At 36.7% G+C, this 17,914-nt stretch overlaps 1 protein-coding gene across 1 annotated transcript; it reads left to right on the top strand.

Moving 5' to 3' along the window:
* The first annotated feature begins 2,278 nt into the window (after window positions 1–2,278).
* LOC116521564 (vomeronasal type-2 receptor 26-like) lies at window positions 2,279–17,651 on the top strand. The gene is made up of 6 exons (XM_032236222.1): window positions 2,279–2,454; window positions 3,177–3,465; window positions 8,677–9,543; window positions 14,637–14,858; window positions 15,279–15,405; window positions 16,753–17,651. The coding sequence occupies exons 1-6, from the start codon at window positions 2,279–2,281 to the stop codon at window positions 17,649–17,651; spliced, it is 2,580 nt and encodes an 859-aa protein (XP_032092113.1).
* Window positions 17,652–17,914: the final 263 nt, after the last annotated feature.

Raw genomic sequence — 17,914 nt, 5'->3', positions numbered from 1 at the left:
GGTGGCCTTCCAGCTCCAGCAGTCCTTGGAGGAAGCAAACTACCTTGACCCCTTCCAGTCAGGCTTCAGACCCGGTTACAGCACAGAAACCGCTTTGGTCGCATTGACCGATGATCTTTGGAGAGCCAGAGATGGAGGACATCCCTCCATCCTGGTTCTCCTTGACCTCTCAGCGGCGTTCGATACCATCGACCATGGTATCCTTCTGCGACGACTGCGGGAGGTGGGAGTGGGAGGCACCGTGTTGCGGTGGTTCTCCTCCTACCTCTCAGACAGGTCGCAGTCGGTGTTAGTGGGGGGGGCAGAGATCGTCCCCTAGGCCCCTAACATATGGGGTGCCTCAGGGTTCGGTCTTATCCCCCCTACTATTCAACATCTACATGAAACCGCTGGGAGAGATCATCCGAAGGCACGGGATAAGATACCATCAATATGCGGACGATACCCAGCTGTATCTGTCCGCCCCGTGCCAACTCAATGAAGCGGCAGACGTGATGAACCGAGGCCTTGAGGCCGTTATGGACTGGATGAGGGCTAACAAGCTTGTACTCAACCCAGAAAAGACCGAGTGGCTGTTGTGCTTCCCTCCCAAAGATTCGACCAATATTCCTTCACTCAGGCTGGGGGGTCAAATTTTACACCCCTCAGAGAGGGTTCGCAACTTGGGAGTCCTCCTGGATCCACAGCTATCTTTTGACCACCACCTGACGGCTGTGACCAGGGGGGCATTCGCCCAGGTTCGCCTGGTGCGCCAGTTGCGACCCTACCTGAATCGGGAGGCTCTCACAACAGTCACTCGGGCCCTTGTGACCTCTAGGCTGGAATACTGCAATGTGCTCTACATGGGGCTGCCCTTGAAGAGCATCCGGCGACTTCAGCTAGTCCAGAACGCGGCCGCGCGAGTGATTGTGGGTGCACCTCGGTTCACCCACATAACACCTATCCTCCGCGAGCTGCGCTGGCTACCTGTCGATCTCCGGATGCGCTTCAAGGTGCTACTAGTCACCCATAAAGCCCTGCATGGTAGTGGATCTGCGTACTTGAGAGACCGCCTTCTGCCAATCACCTCCCTGCGACCAATTAGATCTCATAGATTGGGCCTCCTCCGAATTCCATCGGCCAGCCAGTGCCGGCTGGCAACCACAAGGAGGAGGGCCTTCTCAGTAGTAGCCCCGACCCTTTGGAACGAGCTCCCCATGAAGATTCGTACCCTCACCACCGTCCAGGCCTTCCGCACAGCCCTTAAGAACTGGCTAGCCCGTCAGGCCTGGGGACAAAGATAGCCGCCCCTCCCGAATGATGAATGAATGTTGCTTATTATTTTTTACTATATGTGTCTACGTCATTGTTTGTATTCCCCTTCCTGATTTTTATGTGAGCCGCCCTGAGTCCCCTCAGGGAAAAGGGCGGCCTACAAATGTTAATAAACATTCAAACATTCAAACATATGTGGTTGCTGCAGGGCACAGGAGTGCCACAGAGGGGCCACAGTAAAAATGTGACTGAAAGTTACTACAGATTGCAGGCAAATACATGAGTACCACGAAAATATATTTCAGTGTGGAAATTCATCCAGCTTTACTGAAATAGAATAGGAAGGAAAATCTGGAATATCTCTCTTTCTCTCTTTAAATGCTCCAGTTTCTGCAAAGAAACTTAGCATTACTTCCCACTGTAATGAAAATTTTACAAAAATATGTCTGAAAGGGTTTCCATGAGCTGTTAATTCAGGTGCTGATACCCATTCCTTTAGTTTGTGCCAATTATGTTGAAAAACTGATTAAACCTATGATGAAGTGCATGAATATCACATCTAGTGTAGTCTTGACTTTTGTTATCTCTCCTCCCAGTACTCAATTTCCAACAAATGATAGGTGTGTGTTCTGTAGAAATTCCACAAAGAATACCAATTCTGAATAAATAACAGTTCCCCACTTACTGAATTGGTTTAAGGAGCATAATTAAACTAGCAGATGTGAAACTGCTGCTGTTCTCATAAACCAGTGCAGTAACATTCTCCGTTTATTGTAGCATAAATATAACCTCAAGCATTTGAAATGGAGATAAGGAAATGTGGTTGTTGATATGTTCATCCATATTAAAACAAAGAACTGTACATAATTGTCCTTGTATACAAGTGACTTTTATAAAAATGATAACTGGGATAACGATGGCTAGATAGAAAAGAACCTGTGAAGGAAATGTTTTATTAAAAGGCTTTTTATTAGTATTCAGCATGTTAATAGCAGTCATAGTCTTGTTAACACTACTTCAATACATGGCATACAAACCACTCACTATGAAATGCAGTGTCAAGTATCCAGGAAAACCACTTCACAAATATCATCAGAATGGAGACTTCATTCTTGGGGAGATTGCATCTCATGGACTTTTCCTCTCACATGCCAAAGATTTCACAAAAAGCCTTCTACCACCCTTACCAGAAGAGCTTATGTAAGAAATTCATTTTTGTACATCATCATAGTTTATGTTTTTCTTCTAGTGTTTTATTATATTCAAACTATAAAAAATCAATGCAACTAAAATAATTTTTAATAGGTAGCAGCTTTGATTTGGATATTTACACAAAACTTTCACTGTAAAGTTTGCTACAATGCAGAAATAAAGTATTTAATTTTTCTAAATGTTATTTTACAGAAATATTTGTTCACCACCATGTATTTTTCTTTTAACCAAAAAGACTCTTTCCAGGTCCAACAAGTTAACTTTTGAAAAACATTTTCATATAATACTTTAAGAAAAGTCCTGAATTATGAATATGATAAAATTAAATCTACCCTCTTCCAAACTCATGTATCACAAGTTCCTCTATTTGTCTAACTTGGGTTTCAATGCAACTTTCTACCCTATTCAATATATTTCCAGTTTAACTGTTCTATAAGGTATATATATCTATATATTTGCCAGTTTTTTCCCCTCAAGTTCCTCCCCTTCGTAAGAGTCAAAACATTTTGTTGAAAAATCTTTTTCATGAGGTTGATTACAAAAAGTAATAATATATGCTCAAATTTAGAAAAAAATATTTTATGGTACCATTCAATATGTTTAATATTACACTGAAGAAAAATAGTAATCAGTAATAAATATGACAATACTGCATTAATATTTGGACATGTAAAGCATTTCATTGACATACAACACAATTCTCATTGTAGAATACTTCCAATGAATTACCAGCACATCCTTGCTTTGGCCTTTGCAGTAAAAGAAATCAATGAAAATCCTCAGATATTACCAAATATAACATTGGGATTCCATATTTATAATAATTATTACAATGCAAAATGGACATTTCATTCCACAATGCTACTTACCTATACACGAGAAAGATTTTTCCCAAATTACAACTGTAATACAAAGAAGCTCCTTGCAGTGATTGGTGGATTAGATTCTCTTACTTCTCTTGATATGGCAATAGTCCTGGAAATTTACAAGATTCCTCAGGTACCACATACATAAAACACATTATGTGTTTTAATTGTCATTACCATTATTATGCTGAATGCCCTTTTGCAATTTTAATGTACCTGAATCAGCATACTTGTACTATATGTACAGTAATATCCAAAGTAAGAGTGTAGAACCATTGTTCAGTTTTTAAATATGATACTTGATTTACCAATTATTTGTCTTATATCTGAGAAAAAGTTAATTAAAAATCATATTATTAAGCTTCCTTTTTTAATAAAAGATATAGTTGAATCAAATTATTAAAATGAATTTTCCAACGTCTGAGTTTTCCACAGCATATTAGTATAATACTACTACTACTACTACTACTACTACTACTACTACTACTACTATTATAATAATAATACCAGGACTTAAAAATCAAAATTCAACGATTATGGCACAAACCAGCAGTGGTAATTCCAGTGGTAATCGGCACACTGGGTGCTATTCCAAAGCCACTGGAATTACATTTAAAACAGTTAAAAATTGACAAAATCACCATCAGTCAAATGTAAAAAGCCACACTGCTTGGATCCGCACGCATATTACGAAAATACGTTACGACGTCCTAGGCCCCTGGGTGGGGCCCGACTAGTAATCAATGCCAAATCCGATGAAACAATTTACCGCTGTGATACAATTGTGTTGATAATAATAATAAATCTAAATATTTAAAAATCCCTGAAAACTGAGTAGAATTAGACATGTATATTATAGACACAGGATTTGCAAGAGGATGAAAATAGAGACTTCAACTCCCTACAAAAACTACAGATAAAATGAATATGATGTTTCAGAGAGAACATTACTCTTAGCATCTGAAAAAAAATTATTGGGAAGAAACTGTTAACTGTACACTCTATCTTCTGGATAATGGGAAAATTACCAAGTCCTGATAATATCACAGATCATGAAACTTTTCCTGCAAAGTTACAACAAAAATGTTGGGATTTATTTGTTAAATAGAATGCCTGAAAAACTCTAGAGTATCTTTCATAATATTGTAAAATCAATCAAAGAGATACAGAAATACAAACATTAAAAGGCGGTGAACTGGTGTCTACAATTATAGCAATAGCACTTAGACTTATATACTGCTTCACAGTGCTTTTACAGACCTCTCTAAGTGCTAGCATATTGGCCCCAACAACCTGGCTCCTCATTTTACCCATCTCGGAAGGATGGAAGGTTAAGTCAACCTTGAGCCTGGTGAGGTTCAAGCTGACGAATTGCAGACAGCTGGCAGTTAGCAGAAGTAGCTGCAGTACTGCATTCTAACCATTGCACCACCACGGCCCAAATTATGTTGTAATATCTCAAGAAGGTAGAAAGTAAATTGAAACAAAGACATAGGAAAATTTAGAGAAGAGAAAGAAAAGACAAAGTGTTATATCTAAATGAGTAATACAAAGAAACTGTAAAACTAAATGGGAAGGACAAGAGATCTATTAAAAATGATGTAGCTTCAATATCAGCTTATAAACCTTAGCAATAATATGTTTATCATTACCACATAATAGAGTTTTCAATTCATTTTTTGCAAAGTCCATAACTTTTTCAATATAATTTAAAACTTTATTTCAATTGTAGATATGGAATCCAGTGATACATTCTTCTGATTCCAACTCTTCTTTGGATTTGAGGATAGGTTCATCCTGTAATATTTGATCATAGGTCCACCACTCTGGTCTTGACATTTAGTTTCTAATCTTGTCTAATAGTCCTATTCAAAATTTCCATGCCAATATAGACAATAAGGGAGATAACATGTATTCTTGTCTCATGCCTTTTTGAATTTGACATAGTTTGGTTAAGTCTCCATTAATGATAATCACTTTAACCCTTGAATAAATGTCTACTGAAGTCCATACCTTCCAATACTTTGAACATAAAAATATAATTTAAATTTCAATGGTTTTCTCTGCATCCAGAAATATTAAAGCTGCTTGTTTCTCATTGTAAGAATTCAATAATATTCAAAACAGATCTCACTTTATCTCTTAACTGGGTTTAAGTCTGATTGATCTTCATGGATATATGACTGTAAGATCTTCTTCAATCTTTCTGCCAATGTTGCAGCAAAAATTAATAATCATTGGTTAGTAATTAAATTAGTCTATAGATTTTTGTCCTCAGAACATCTTGGTGCTCTTTTGGTAGTAGTGCAATGCTGGCTTTTTTTTCCAAATTTGAGGCATATTTGTTCCCTGAAGTACATCATCCATTATATCTTTTAATAGGTGTAGGAGTTTGGTCCTCAAAACATTTGTATTATTCAGCCTGGAGCATTACTTATTTTCATTTTTTCAATATTCTAATATTTCAAGGCTACTGACTTGATTGTTCATAAGTTGTCTCTGAACTTGTAAATATTTAGGTTCTTCAAAGACAATATTCATCATCTTTGCAGATAATCATCTATGTTTTGCCTTTGAGTTCCTGCTCCTTGTGAAAATTGAAATAAAAATTATAAAATGATTTTTAAGGAGATCATTGTCTGTTATTACCATGTTATTTTCATTTATCTTCTCTATCATTTTCTTTTCTCTATCCTTTCTTAAATTGTATGCCAGCCATTTTCCTGGTTTATTTGCAAATTCAAATTGTTTTGTTTCGCATAATTTTTCACTTTAGTTTTTATTTCTCAAACTTTTAATATGAACAATTTTTTTATGTAGTAGTTTAACTTGGTGTAAGATTCTAGAATACATTGGTGTCATTTGCAATTCATTTTCTTTCTTTCTAATTTTACCCAGTATCTTTTGCCCCATTAATATTCAACATTATATACTTATTCTTCACTTATAGACAATGCAGCAATTTCCTGTATAGTCTCCCTGTTTTTCTGTGTCTGGTATTTAAGGTTGCTCTGCCTCCCATTGATAGTCTATATCCATTTCCTTGGTTAGTCCCAAAATTAATGTATGTTTAATCAGGAAATCCTTGGTTTTTTCTATAGAATTCAATCTGAATCTTTGTCCTTGATAAGTAAATATCAGTCCTTCAAGTTTGTTCAAGTGAAATACCACCCCCCCCCCTCCTTCACTTCTTCAGAGTGACTGTTAGGAAAGTAGAAAAATATCTCCCTAACAGTCTTTTTCTTTCTCAAAATTCTCACAGGAATTTCCTTAAAAAAATAACTGGTATATCCACATTTCCCATTTATTAATGTAGACTCAATGGGCAAATAATTTTGCATATAATTAATTCTTGAAAAGGGACATGGTGGATCAGTGGCTAAGATGCTGAGCTTGTCAATCAGAAAAATCAGCAGTTTCATGGTTCGAATCCCTAGTGCCATATAATGGAATGAGCTCCCATTACTTGTGCCAGCTTCTGCCAACCTAGCTGTTTGAAAGCATGTAAAAATGCAAGTAGAAAAATGGGAACCACCTTTGGTAAGAAGGTAACAGTGTTCTGTGTGCTTTCAGTGAGATGAGCACCGCCTCCTAGATTCAGAAATGACTAGCACATATGTGCAAGGGGAACCTTTACTTTTAATACTTGAATAATGGGAAACATGTGAATGAAGTGTTTAAAAATTTCAGTAAATTATAATTTAAAATATTTATTTATAAAATGATGTATTGGTATTTAATTCTGAATAAACTGTCAAAATGTATAAAGATATTTCCAATATGTTAGAAATGTAAATGTAAAGAATGAACTTTTTATTATCTATGGTGGACCTGTGGCAAACCAAACAAACATTAAAGCAAGATTTACATTGTAATGCAAAATATTATTAAAGTGAATATAAAAGTAAAACCAGAGATTTTTCTCTTAGGTTTAATGGACGAAGAATTTGAAAAAATAGAATTTGATGTTATATATGCTGATAGCAGCAAGAATTTCTCTGTGCAAAAATGGAAATATACTTTAGTTTCCAAAATGGATTTTTGCAAAAGCTGATGGAGTTAGTAGAGATGTAATACAGCTAACTTTGTTTCCACTTGGAAACCACTTCTGAATATGGTGTTTGAGGTGGGGGAAAAAATGAAACATTGACTTTGAATTTTGTTGATTAGATAGGTTCATTTTATAAAAATGGCTAAAAAGTTGAGTGTATCTTATTATCCTAGTCTACTATACTACAAACAGTCTGAGGGTGATACTTTTTTCTCACTTCCCCCCTTTCCCTACATTTGTTCTTCTTTCCGTTTTTCTCCCTTTTTTTCTCATTACTTTATTTATTTTTTGTATTTTATATTTTGATAAATTAAAAAATTAAAATCAAAGAAGAATATTGATGCAATGTGAATAAGAAAAAAAAGCAGAGATCTAAACCCCCCCAAAAAAAGAAGATAGAAAAAGAAATTATGCAAATGTAAAGAATTATTCATTTGCTAAGGATTTGTTTTGGTATGTTTTAGCATGCATTTGCTTAATATTTTTAAATGGTCTCTGACAGAAATTGCATCAGAGGTGGGTTCCTACCAGTTCGGACCAGTTCGGCCGAGTAGATAGTAACTCAGCCTGCCATGCCCCAAACTGGCACTACCATCTTGTTCTTTTGTTTACTACTTCACCATTTTGTTTACTACTGAGCATGCGTGCATAGCACACATCAAGCACACATGCACCATAGCACATCCCGGAGCAAACCAGCAGAAGCCGAAATCCAGCTCTTGGTTGTATGACATATACTTTAAGGTTTACAGGAGCTTTCTTTCCTTCCTTCCTTCCTTCCTTCCTTCCTTCCTTCCTTCCTTCCTTCCTCCCTCCCTCCCTCCCTCCCTCCCTCCCTCCCTCCCTCCCTCCCTCCATCTATCCCTCCCTCCCTCTTTCCTATTTAAAGGAAGATTGAATTATATGCCTTCAAAGTTATTTGAAGATGGAATGTCTTTTCTGCTTGGATAAGCACAAATATAATTTGATAAAAATGATTATTAAAATCACACTGCTTTTATACATTAATTCAATTGCAGTTATCATTTCATAAGATCAAACTAGAGCAGGGTTGGATTAGATATGCCTAATGATCATATATTTATAAGTAGTTTTCTTCCTAGAAAAACTACAATTCTCCTTAGGTATCAGTATAAGCACTTCTTTTACGTTCTTCATTAATTAGGGTGGCACATAATGAAAGAATAGAAATTCTAAGTAGAAAGCATTTATGTCCCATGTTTTAGACAGTTTGGCATACTTGTGACTACTATACTTTTTACTTTTCTATCCTTTCTTCATTGATCTCTTTAGCTCACCTATAGTCCCACTCCAGTGATGAAGGACAAATCTCATGGTCTTCCCTTCTACCAGATGGTTCCTAAGGAAGACCTTCAGTACAAGGGGATTCTGGCTCTACTTTTGCATTTCAAATGGATATGGATTGGAGTGGTAGTTATGGATAATGAGAACGGAGAAAGATTTGTGCAAACTGTATTTCCCATGTTTTCTCAGAAAGGTGTCTGTTTTGCATTCATTCAAAAGATCCCCATCCCGACCTTTATAACAAATATTGAGTGGATGCTAAAACAGGGAAATATAATATATAATACACTGAGAGACAATAACAAGGTTAAAGTGATACTGGCCTACAGTGAATCACATTCCTTGGGATTTTTTAGATTTATATCCTATTTCTCAGATGAAGAAGTAGAAAGTAAACACAAGAACCCCCTAGGCAAAGTGTGGATCACCACAGCCCAAATGGAGCTGACTTCTTTTGGATTTCAAAGAGATTGGGATTTAGAAATTTTCCATGGAGCTTTGGCCTTCAACTTTCATTCCAATCATGTACCTGGCTTTCGTGAGTTTATAGAGAATCAAACACCATCTGGTGCAACAGGAGATGGTTTTATCAAAACCTTTTGGGAGAAAACGTTTGGCTGTCTATTTCCAGATACAGTTGTAAATGAAATAAATGTGAAGCATTGCACAGGGACAGAAAAATTGAAGAGCCTTTCTCCCCCCAGTTTTGAAATGGATATGACTGGTCACAGCTACAGCATTTACAATGCTGTTTATGCCATAGCCCATGCTTTCCAGGATATGATTGCATCTGGATTCAGATATAGAACGATGGTGGGTGATGGACTGCAGCTTCACAAACAATCATTTTGGCAGGTAATATGTTCATCATTCTCTTGAATCCTGATTCTCCAGCACAGAAACACAATAAATCTATTTTTCTTTCCATTCTTAGAATCATCCTATTGAAATGAGTCTTGCCTCATCTACTATCCTTTTTTAGTTCAAAAACAATTTCAATTTATTGATAGTATCAGTTTCAGTTTGAGATTTTCAGTCATTTTATCAATCTTCCACAACAAAATAAAGACTTGGAAGGAATTTTGGAGGTGTTCCACTCTATACTGTTTTGGACAAATGGCTGTCTAATCTCCTCTAAAACCTGCAATGATGGTGTACCCACAACTTCTGAAGGCAATTCGTTCAACTGATTAATTGTTCTCAGTGTCAGAAATTTCTTCTTGGTTCTTGGTTGGATTTCTTCTTGTTTCCATATGTTATTTCTTTATATATATATATATATATATATATATATATATATATATATATATATATATATATATATATATATATATATACACACACATACATACATACATATATACATATATATATATATATATATACATATATATATATATATATATATATATATTATTTTTTTTGGATTGACATCTTTTATTACATTTTCATTTTCCTTTATACAATCACTTAAATACTGTGCAGTTAAAAAAAAGAAGCAATAAACAACTCATAACACTTCTATCCTACATACACCCTTCCTTCTACCCCTCCAACTTTCATTTCTCCCTTCCAACAATCCCCTCTTCTACTTCCCCTCCCCCTCAGCCATTCCTTTCTCCCCTTCCCACCATCTCACCCTCCTTACATTCCCTTCTCACTCCCTCTTAATTCCCCCCTCTTCTTTCCCTCTACACCTCACTTCGGTGTATTTCTAGTATTCATTGGTCTATTTGTTTTGTACTAAAACAAAAGAAAAATAAAAGGAGAAGAAAGAAGAAAAGAAAAAAGAAAAAAGAAAAAAAAGCAACAGTATCCAAGTGCATTCATTGTTCTGAAAATTGAGTCTATATTTCCACCCTCCCCCCCCCACCCACCCCCTGAACCCCCCTCCCTGACCCCCTTCCGACTTCCCAGATCCCATTCCCGGCATCGTTCTTTATCAAGCAAAGTCTGGAATATATTGAAACCAAATAGATTAGAAGTTACAAAATAAAATAAAAAAATAAAGAACAAAAAAGAAAAGAATAATAAAAAGAAAAAAGGGGGGGAAACCCCCCCCCCAAGAAAGAGAAGTCAATAAACTCTCTAACATTAAACTCAGCTTCTCATTATTTTTAAAATCTTAAACAAAGTCTTTACCTGCTTCCGCATATAAATTTTATACCTCCCATCCTGCCTTTACCCGTGTCCACATATATATTTTATCCTCATCCATTGCTCCTCTCATATTTACGCCACCCTCGTGTAGACTCTCCAGATAATCTTTCTTAACCTTGTATTCAAATAACAATTTATACAAAAATCAGCTTACATTCTGGATCAAGGTAATCTAATTGAATTTTCACTACCCTTCCATCTACCCCATGCCACCCGACTCCATTCATCCCAAACCACAATCCAAGAAAACTACGATCTCCGCTCTCCTCGCCTCAAAGAATAGATCATGCGCAGTTTAAATTAAGATTCAAACAAGTCTTATATAAGTCCCATACAATATATGTCCAAATTCAGCACCGCTTCTTTCAGTCTCAATATCTCTTCTTCGGTATACAGCTTTGTCATTTTATACCAGACAGGAGTCCTGAAATTTTATTCAGATTAAAAATTTAAGAAGTATTTTAAAGGCATAGCTGGATCTTTATTCTTTACTCTTCTGCCCTTCCGGAAGGGGAAAGCAACACCCTCCGCCTTGTAGCCACGTGTCCCGCTGCTTATCTTCTCCTTCTCCTTGTCTTTCTCCAAGTCCGAGTGAATCAGGAAGTCCTGCCTTCAGAGTTTTGTAGTAAAAATCTCGGGCTTCGCAAACAGAATTGAGACGATATTTTTGGTTCTCAAATGTGACTGTGATACCAATAGTAGCAATAGCAATAGCAGTAGACTTATATACCGCTTCATAGGCCTTTCAGGCCTCTCTAAGCGGTTTACAGAGAGTCAGCATATTGCCCCCAACAATCTGGGTCCTCATTTTACCCACCTCGGAAGGATGGAAGGCTGAGTCAACCCTGAGCCGGTGAGATTTGAACCGCTGACCTGCTGATCTAGCAGTAGCCTGCAGTGCTGCATTTAACCACTGCGCCACCAGATGGCACTTCCCATTTATATTTTATCTGAGAATCTCTGAGTTTTTCAGTTAAGAAAGTGTAGTCTCTCCTTGCTCTTAATATTTGAGATGGTATTTCTTTAAAAACAATCAAGTCCTGTCCATCGATTCGCAGCCTGTTATTGTAGAACTTCTGTATTATCGCATTTCTGGATTCTCTTGTGGTGAAATATATAATTATGTCCCTCGGAAGCTGTCGTTGTTTTGCTACACACGAGTTCTGGCGATAAATTTTTTGAATCTGCCAATCAAAGTTAAATCCCGGACTTCCCACCGAACGTCTGAAAGCCTCAAAAAAGGTCTGTTTCAAATTATCCTGTTCCTTTTCACGCAATCCTCTGACTCTTATTGCAAACGCAGTCTTATTGTAATTTATCATAACGAGTTGTTTTTGAGCATTTTCAACTTCCTGTTGTAACGTTTGAATTTTAGATGTCAAATTAGAATTAGCTTTTTCCAAAAGTTCCAATTTGTCCTCCATTTCAGCAACATAGTCTGTCATAACAGTCATAACTCTGATCATATCTTCCCTTGTTTGAACAATCTTGGCATCCAGTTTATCATATAAGTCCGATAAAAGTTGTTTAATTTCCTGTCTGAACTCTTTAAGGGTTTCAAAAAGAAATTCTTGCATTAAGAGATCTCCAGTAGAGGGCATGGGAGGCAAGGGCAGCGATTTTGTAACAATTTCTTGAGATGTATTATTAAGGAAACGCTTAGACTGCTTCGATTTGGGAGCCATTATAAAAAACGCACAAACAAACAAGCAAACAAACAAAGTCTCTGCTCCCCTCGGTTTTAAATGAGATACTATTTATAGACTTTTAACAGTTAATAAGGAGAAGTCTTCAGGAGAATAGAGCTGATTGAGTGTGTCATATATCAAACGCAGAAGCTATAAAATCGTCATCTTGTAACGCAGCTGGATAAGAAAGCCTTTTACAAAATTGAAGCTGGTATTTTGAATAGTAATAAAAATTTTTTTTACGACTTCAAGTTAATATTTGGTTTTGAAGCCATTTCAAAATTTATCTGTCTGCAGTTAATAAAACTCTATTGCCTGAATATGCAGCTTTAAGTAAAGAGGATGAGTTCCCCTTTTATTTTGAAGTTTAAGGCTTGGCAAAACTTTCAGTGAGTAAACATTGTAACAAGACTGTTCAGCAGATTCATCACCATTTAACTTCCAGATAAGCAAAGTTAATGAAGGAGTAAAATTCTTGTAGAAATGAAACTAATTAAAAAGCTTCTGCTGGCCTATTGTGAAACCAAAACATATGATAAGCAATCTCTTTTGTTTTGAATTCTTGTGAGAATTAACAAAAAGTGTTCATTATTACCGGAGAAACCAGCCTGCTCGGCGCCATTTTAAAAGCCTCTAAGTAAATAATTTTTCGGAGGAGAAAAAGAAAAGAAGCTAAAATGTTGATAAACAATTATTGTCCACGGAAACGGATTCAGCTCGTGATAAGATTAAATCAAACAAAACTTTGAACTGAGTGGGGGAGACCTACTTTGTCCTGCACAAGGCAGTTTGAAATTCCCAGCACTGACAGCCGTTCTGCCTTGGGCTAGCCCCCCTTTCCCTGCAAGCACAAAAGCTGCAAAAATCGAAGAGCATTTGCCAGCAAAACAATTTCTTCTTTCCTTCTTGCCTGAAGGATAAGAAAACCTGATAAGACGTCAGATGGAAGATCCTCTAAACAGGTACGTAGCCAGGAATTCGGAGGCAGCTGATTTTTTGCTGCCACCACCAGCAGGCTCCTCCCAGGAAGTCCTCCATATGTTATTTCTTGTTTGGCCCTCAGGTGCTTTGTGAATAGGTTGACCCCCCTGTTCCTGGTGACAGTCTCATAAATATTGGAAAAACTGCAATCATGTCATCTCTAGTTCCTAGTCCTTCTTTTCACTAAAATAGAAATATCCAGTTCATCATATATTTTAGTGCCCAGCCCTCTAATGATCTTTACTGTTCTTCTCTTCACTCTAGAAAAAAGTGTCAGTATCTTTTTGGCATCACAGTGACCAAAACTAATATTTTTATGTATTATTTATTTGTTAAATTTTGCCACCTATCTTGATTGGGGCTAGTCAAGTGGCTACCCAGGGCAGCTTACAATAATAAAATGGGAAAAATGATAAAAATATAATCATAACACTAGGAAAGGAATCAAACAATTAAAATAAACCAATCTAGAACTAAGGAGAAATTTCTTGACAGTTAGAACAACTAGTGAGTGGAATGACTTGCCTACAGAAGTTGTCAATTATCCAACATTGTTTTTGAAGAAGAGATTGGACAACCATTTTTCTACTTGATCAGGTGGTTGGACTACAAGATCTCCACGGTCCCTTCCAACTCTGTTATTCTGCTAAATTCTAAAATATAGGGGAAAGGGGAGTAAGAAGCAAAGGGGTAAGGTGGAGTCAGCTAATTAGTCCAATAGCCACCTCCAGTTATGTACAGTCCTTGATCCTAATTCTTTGTGGATGCCTAGGACTTGATATTGATAAATGGATACCATCACATACATATCATCCTCTCAGGCAAAGGCTGTCATTTTATGTAATTAATACTATCATAAAACAAATACTTTAGGGCAATATTCAAAAGTGCTTTAAGAGATTTTCCCTTCCACCCTTCAAAATATTAACAGAAAAATTAAAGACAGACAGAATGGGAAGGGAACTCCAAAAAAACAATGCAGTAAGAAATGAAAATTACGTTGAATGAATAAATAAACAAACATTTAAATGAATGAAAACAGAACTGGGGGCTTTCCAATGGCACTTGGTTTTAGTCTACATTTTTTTCCTCAACATTTGTCCTTTTTTTGTAATTTAGCTCCATCACTTTTTGAGACAGGTCTCATTTAATAACAGTGTTGGATACAAGATATCCTTTGACCAAGATGGAAAGTTAATAGCTGGATTTGATATCATCAATTTTATTCTTTCTAAAAAGATTACAAAAGTGAAAATTGGAAGGATAGACCCTCGGTCTTCTACAGATCAATCATTCTTCATTGAGGAAGATGCCATAACATGGCACAGCTGGTTTAACCAGGTAGGTTGCAGCAACAAGCTGCAATCTGATATCAACACTGATTTTCAGTGATGATCAATAAAACTGACAAGGCAGTTAAGGTTGTTCTGGGGATGTTTATTAATTTAATTTGAAACTATGTGTTGTCTCTAATAAATACTTTTTTAGGAAGTATTCTGAATCAGAAATATTAAATTGATTTTTAAGTATAGAAATAAAATCACAATTAGCCATAAAATCAAATGTTAAATTGATTGATCAGCCTAGATTTCTAATTTTTGTTGTTGTTGCTATTGTACATAAGCATGAAAATGATGTTCAAGTTAACATTGCATGGTACATTTTAATTCATGACAGCTATGCTGCAGATAATAAATAAGAGTTCAGAAATACAGTGCTGAAAGATTACCAATTTTTTGTTATTTTCGATTTATAAGTTAGACACGTCCTGTTTCTGTATGTACACCAAGCTGTTATCCAGGGTCCAGGAAACAGGTCATGGATGGGGAACCATTTTGCTGTTACTCTTGCATGTCATGTCCAGAAGGAAAGATTTCAGAAAAGGAGGGTGAGAATACTTTATTCATTTGCATCTAACTCCTTATGAAGTGAAAAACATTATTTTTTAAAAAAATTGTCTAATTATTTATTTGACTTCTCATACAGTTATAATATTATTAATAATGGTAGCATGTAACTACCTTGGGGTTTTTCAGGTATTTTTTCTATTGTTTTCATTATTCTGAGAACCAGTGTAGTAATGAAGGCACCAGGCTAGAAACCAGAAATCTGTGAGTTTTAGACCAAGAGTGGAATTCATACTCTCTCCTTTCATTTTCAACAAAAAAAGGAAAGATGCGGAAACAAGATTTTCATGTTAAATCAGCCTTTTTAAAAGTGGCACCAATATATGATTACTTAAGCAGAGAAACATAGCCCAGGAGTTTTCAAAAGATGATGGGTGTGTGTGGATGGGAAAATATGTGGATGGTTGACAGGGTGTGTGGGAAGGGTGATGGGTGAGTACTATATGGGTGAAGGAGAGCATTTGGGAGAATGGGGGTGAGTTGTGAAAGACATCTGGTGTTGCTTTAGAATGTGTGAGAAATTCTATGTGAATCAGATACCTTACTGGGGGGATTGATATAAGTTGGGAAAGATACATGACAGTACTTGGGAGTGCATGAGAGAGGCAGTAAGAATCAGGGATGGCACAAGCAGAATTGGCAGGGAAGGGTTAATGGGGTTGTGCAATAGGTGTGAATGGGTTGGAAAAAGTGCACAGGGGGAACAATTCAGCAAAGGCAAATGGGGAGGTTGTGTGGGCTGGCAGGAGTATATGTGGATTCTTTCCTCCCTATTTCTCCTTCCCCTCCTTCCTTCCTTTTTCTCTTTCCATCCCTTTCTTTCCCTTCCCAGCAGGTAGATAAGTAGCAGCTGCTGGGGAGGGAGGGATTATGACTGTGATTGGGAACTGTCATAGATCATTAAAAAGAGAATCACGTGACTACAGCAGCATCTTGCAGCAGTAGCCTGGGAGGTAAAATAGACATAATTTCCCAAGGGTCGTCCTCTTAGGAGGCGTGGATCTTGGATTTTGTAACCATTTTGCAAGATAGCACATTTGAGCTCTATCGGTTCAAATATGTTGCTCTTTGATACATTGCTTCACCCAGTTAAAGGTTGTAAAAATGAGAATTTTAGTAGCATAGAGCTTTCCAGGAAATATTTGTCTATTCACAGTTAAAGGAAGACTTTCTATGACGTGTAACATTTTCTTTAGTGCATATTGTATCTAGTCCTTTCTATAAGGTTATTATTTTCAATTTCTTATTTATTCATGTGTATCGATATAAGAACACTCCTAAGGTTTATGCATTCATCTGAAACTTAGATAAGATCCTTTTAATTACAGATCTGAATGACTGTTATAGTTGCACAGAAGAAAAATATCCCAACAAAAACCAGGATTCATGTATTCCCAAGAACATAAGTTTCTTGTCTTTCAAAGAACCTTTGGGGATCAGTTTAGCCTGTTTTTCTCTTTTCTGTTCCATAATCACAATTCTGGTACTAAGGATGTTTCTAATGCATCACAACACTCCCATTGTCAAGGCCAGCAACCGGGATCTTACCTACATGCTCCTGATCACCCTCCTGCTCTGCTTCCTTTGTGCATTACTATTCATCGGTCAGCCAAACAAGGTGGCATGTATTCTCCGACAAACTATTTTCAGCATCAACTTCTCTGTGGCTATTTCCTGTGTTCTGGCCAAGACTGTGACTGTGGTCCTGGCTTTCAAGGCAACAAAGCCAGGAAGTGGGATAAAGAAGTGGGTGGGGAAAAGGCTGGGCTTCATTTTTGTTTTTTCTGGCTTTTTAATCCAGGTAGGGATTTGCACTATATGGTTGTCCAGCTCTCCTCCTGTCCCAGATGCTGATCTGCACTCAGAGACTGAAAAAATTGTTCTACTATGTAAAGAAGGTTCCGTGATTATGTTTTATAGTGCAAAGTGTTATATGGGCTTCTTGGCCATGATCAGCTTCATAGTGGCTTTCTTTGCCAGGAAATTACCAGATACTTTTAATGAAGCCAAGTTCATAATTTTCAGCATGCTGGTCTTCTGCAGTGTTTGGATATCCTTTGTTCCAACCTACCTAAGCACCAAAGGGAAATACACAGTGGCTGTGGAGATTTTCTCAATGTTAACTTCGAGTGCTGGGCTGCTGATCTGTATCTTTTTCCCCAAATGCTACGTAATTGTTCTGAGACCAGATTTGAACAACAGGCAGCTAAGAAGACAGACAAAGTAGTGAATGTGCCCTAAAATGTAATATGCAGGTAGACTTCCATGTTTATGTGTGTTTTACTATAGAAATTGTGCTGAATATTTTTCCAAGCATTTATATTGATTGTGTTGTTAAAGGACTATATTTCATTAGGAACGCATTCATTTTGAAGATACCTGGAAAAGTAACCAGCATGTATCTTCAAGTCATCTTTCACCTTTCCCATTTTGAGGTAATAATATGACTGTAAAGTTTAGATAATAACAATGATCATCAAATTCACAGAA

This window comes from Thamnophis elegans, chromosome Z (assembly GCF_009769535.1).
Source record: "Thamnophis elegans isolate rThaEle1 chromosome Z, rThaEle1.pri, whole genome shotgun sequence".
Classification (NCBI taxonomy): Eukaryota; Metazoa; Chordata; class Lepidosauria; order Squamata; family Colubridae; genus Thamnophis; species Thamnophis elegans.
Note: the sequence above shows the minus strand (reverse complement) of the source record. Positions and strands in the feature narration are given on the sequence as shown.

Bases quoted from the DNA above. Each gene is read 5' to 3' on its own strand.
- LOC116521564 (XM_032236222.1), top strand. From the start codon at position 2,279: ATGGCATACAAACCACTCACTATGAAATGCAGTGTCAAGTATCCAGGA. The intron at 9,544-14,636 runs GTAATATGTTCA...TTTGTAATTTAG, and splicing joins ACAAACAATCATTTTGGCAG to CTCCATCACTTTTTGAGACA. The intron at 14,859-15,278 runs GTAGGTTGCAGC...TTTATAAGTTAG, and splicing joins GGCACAGCTGGTTTAACCAG to ACACGTCCTGTTTCTGTATG.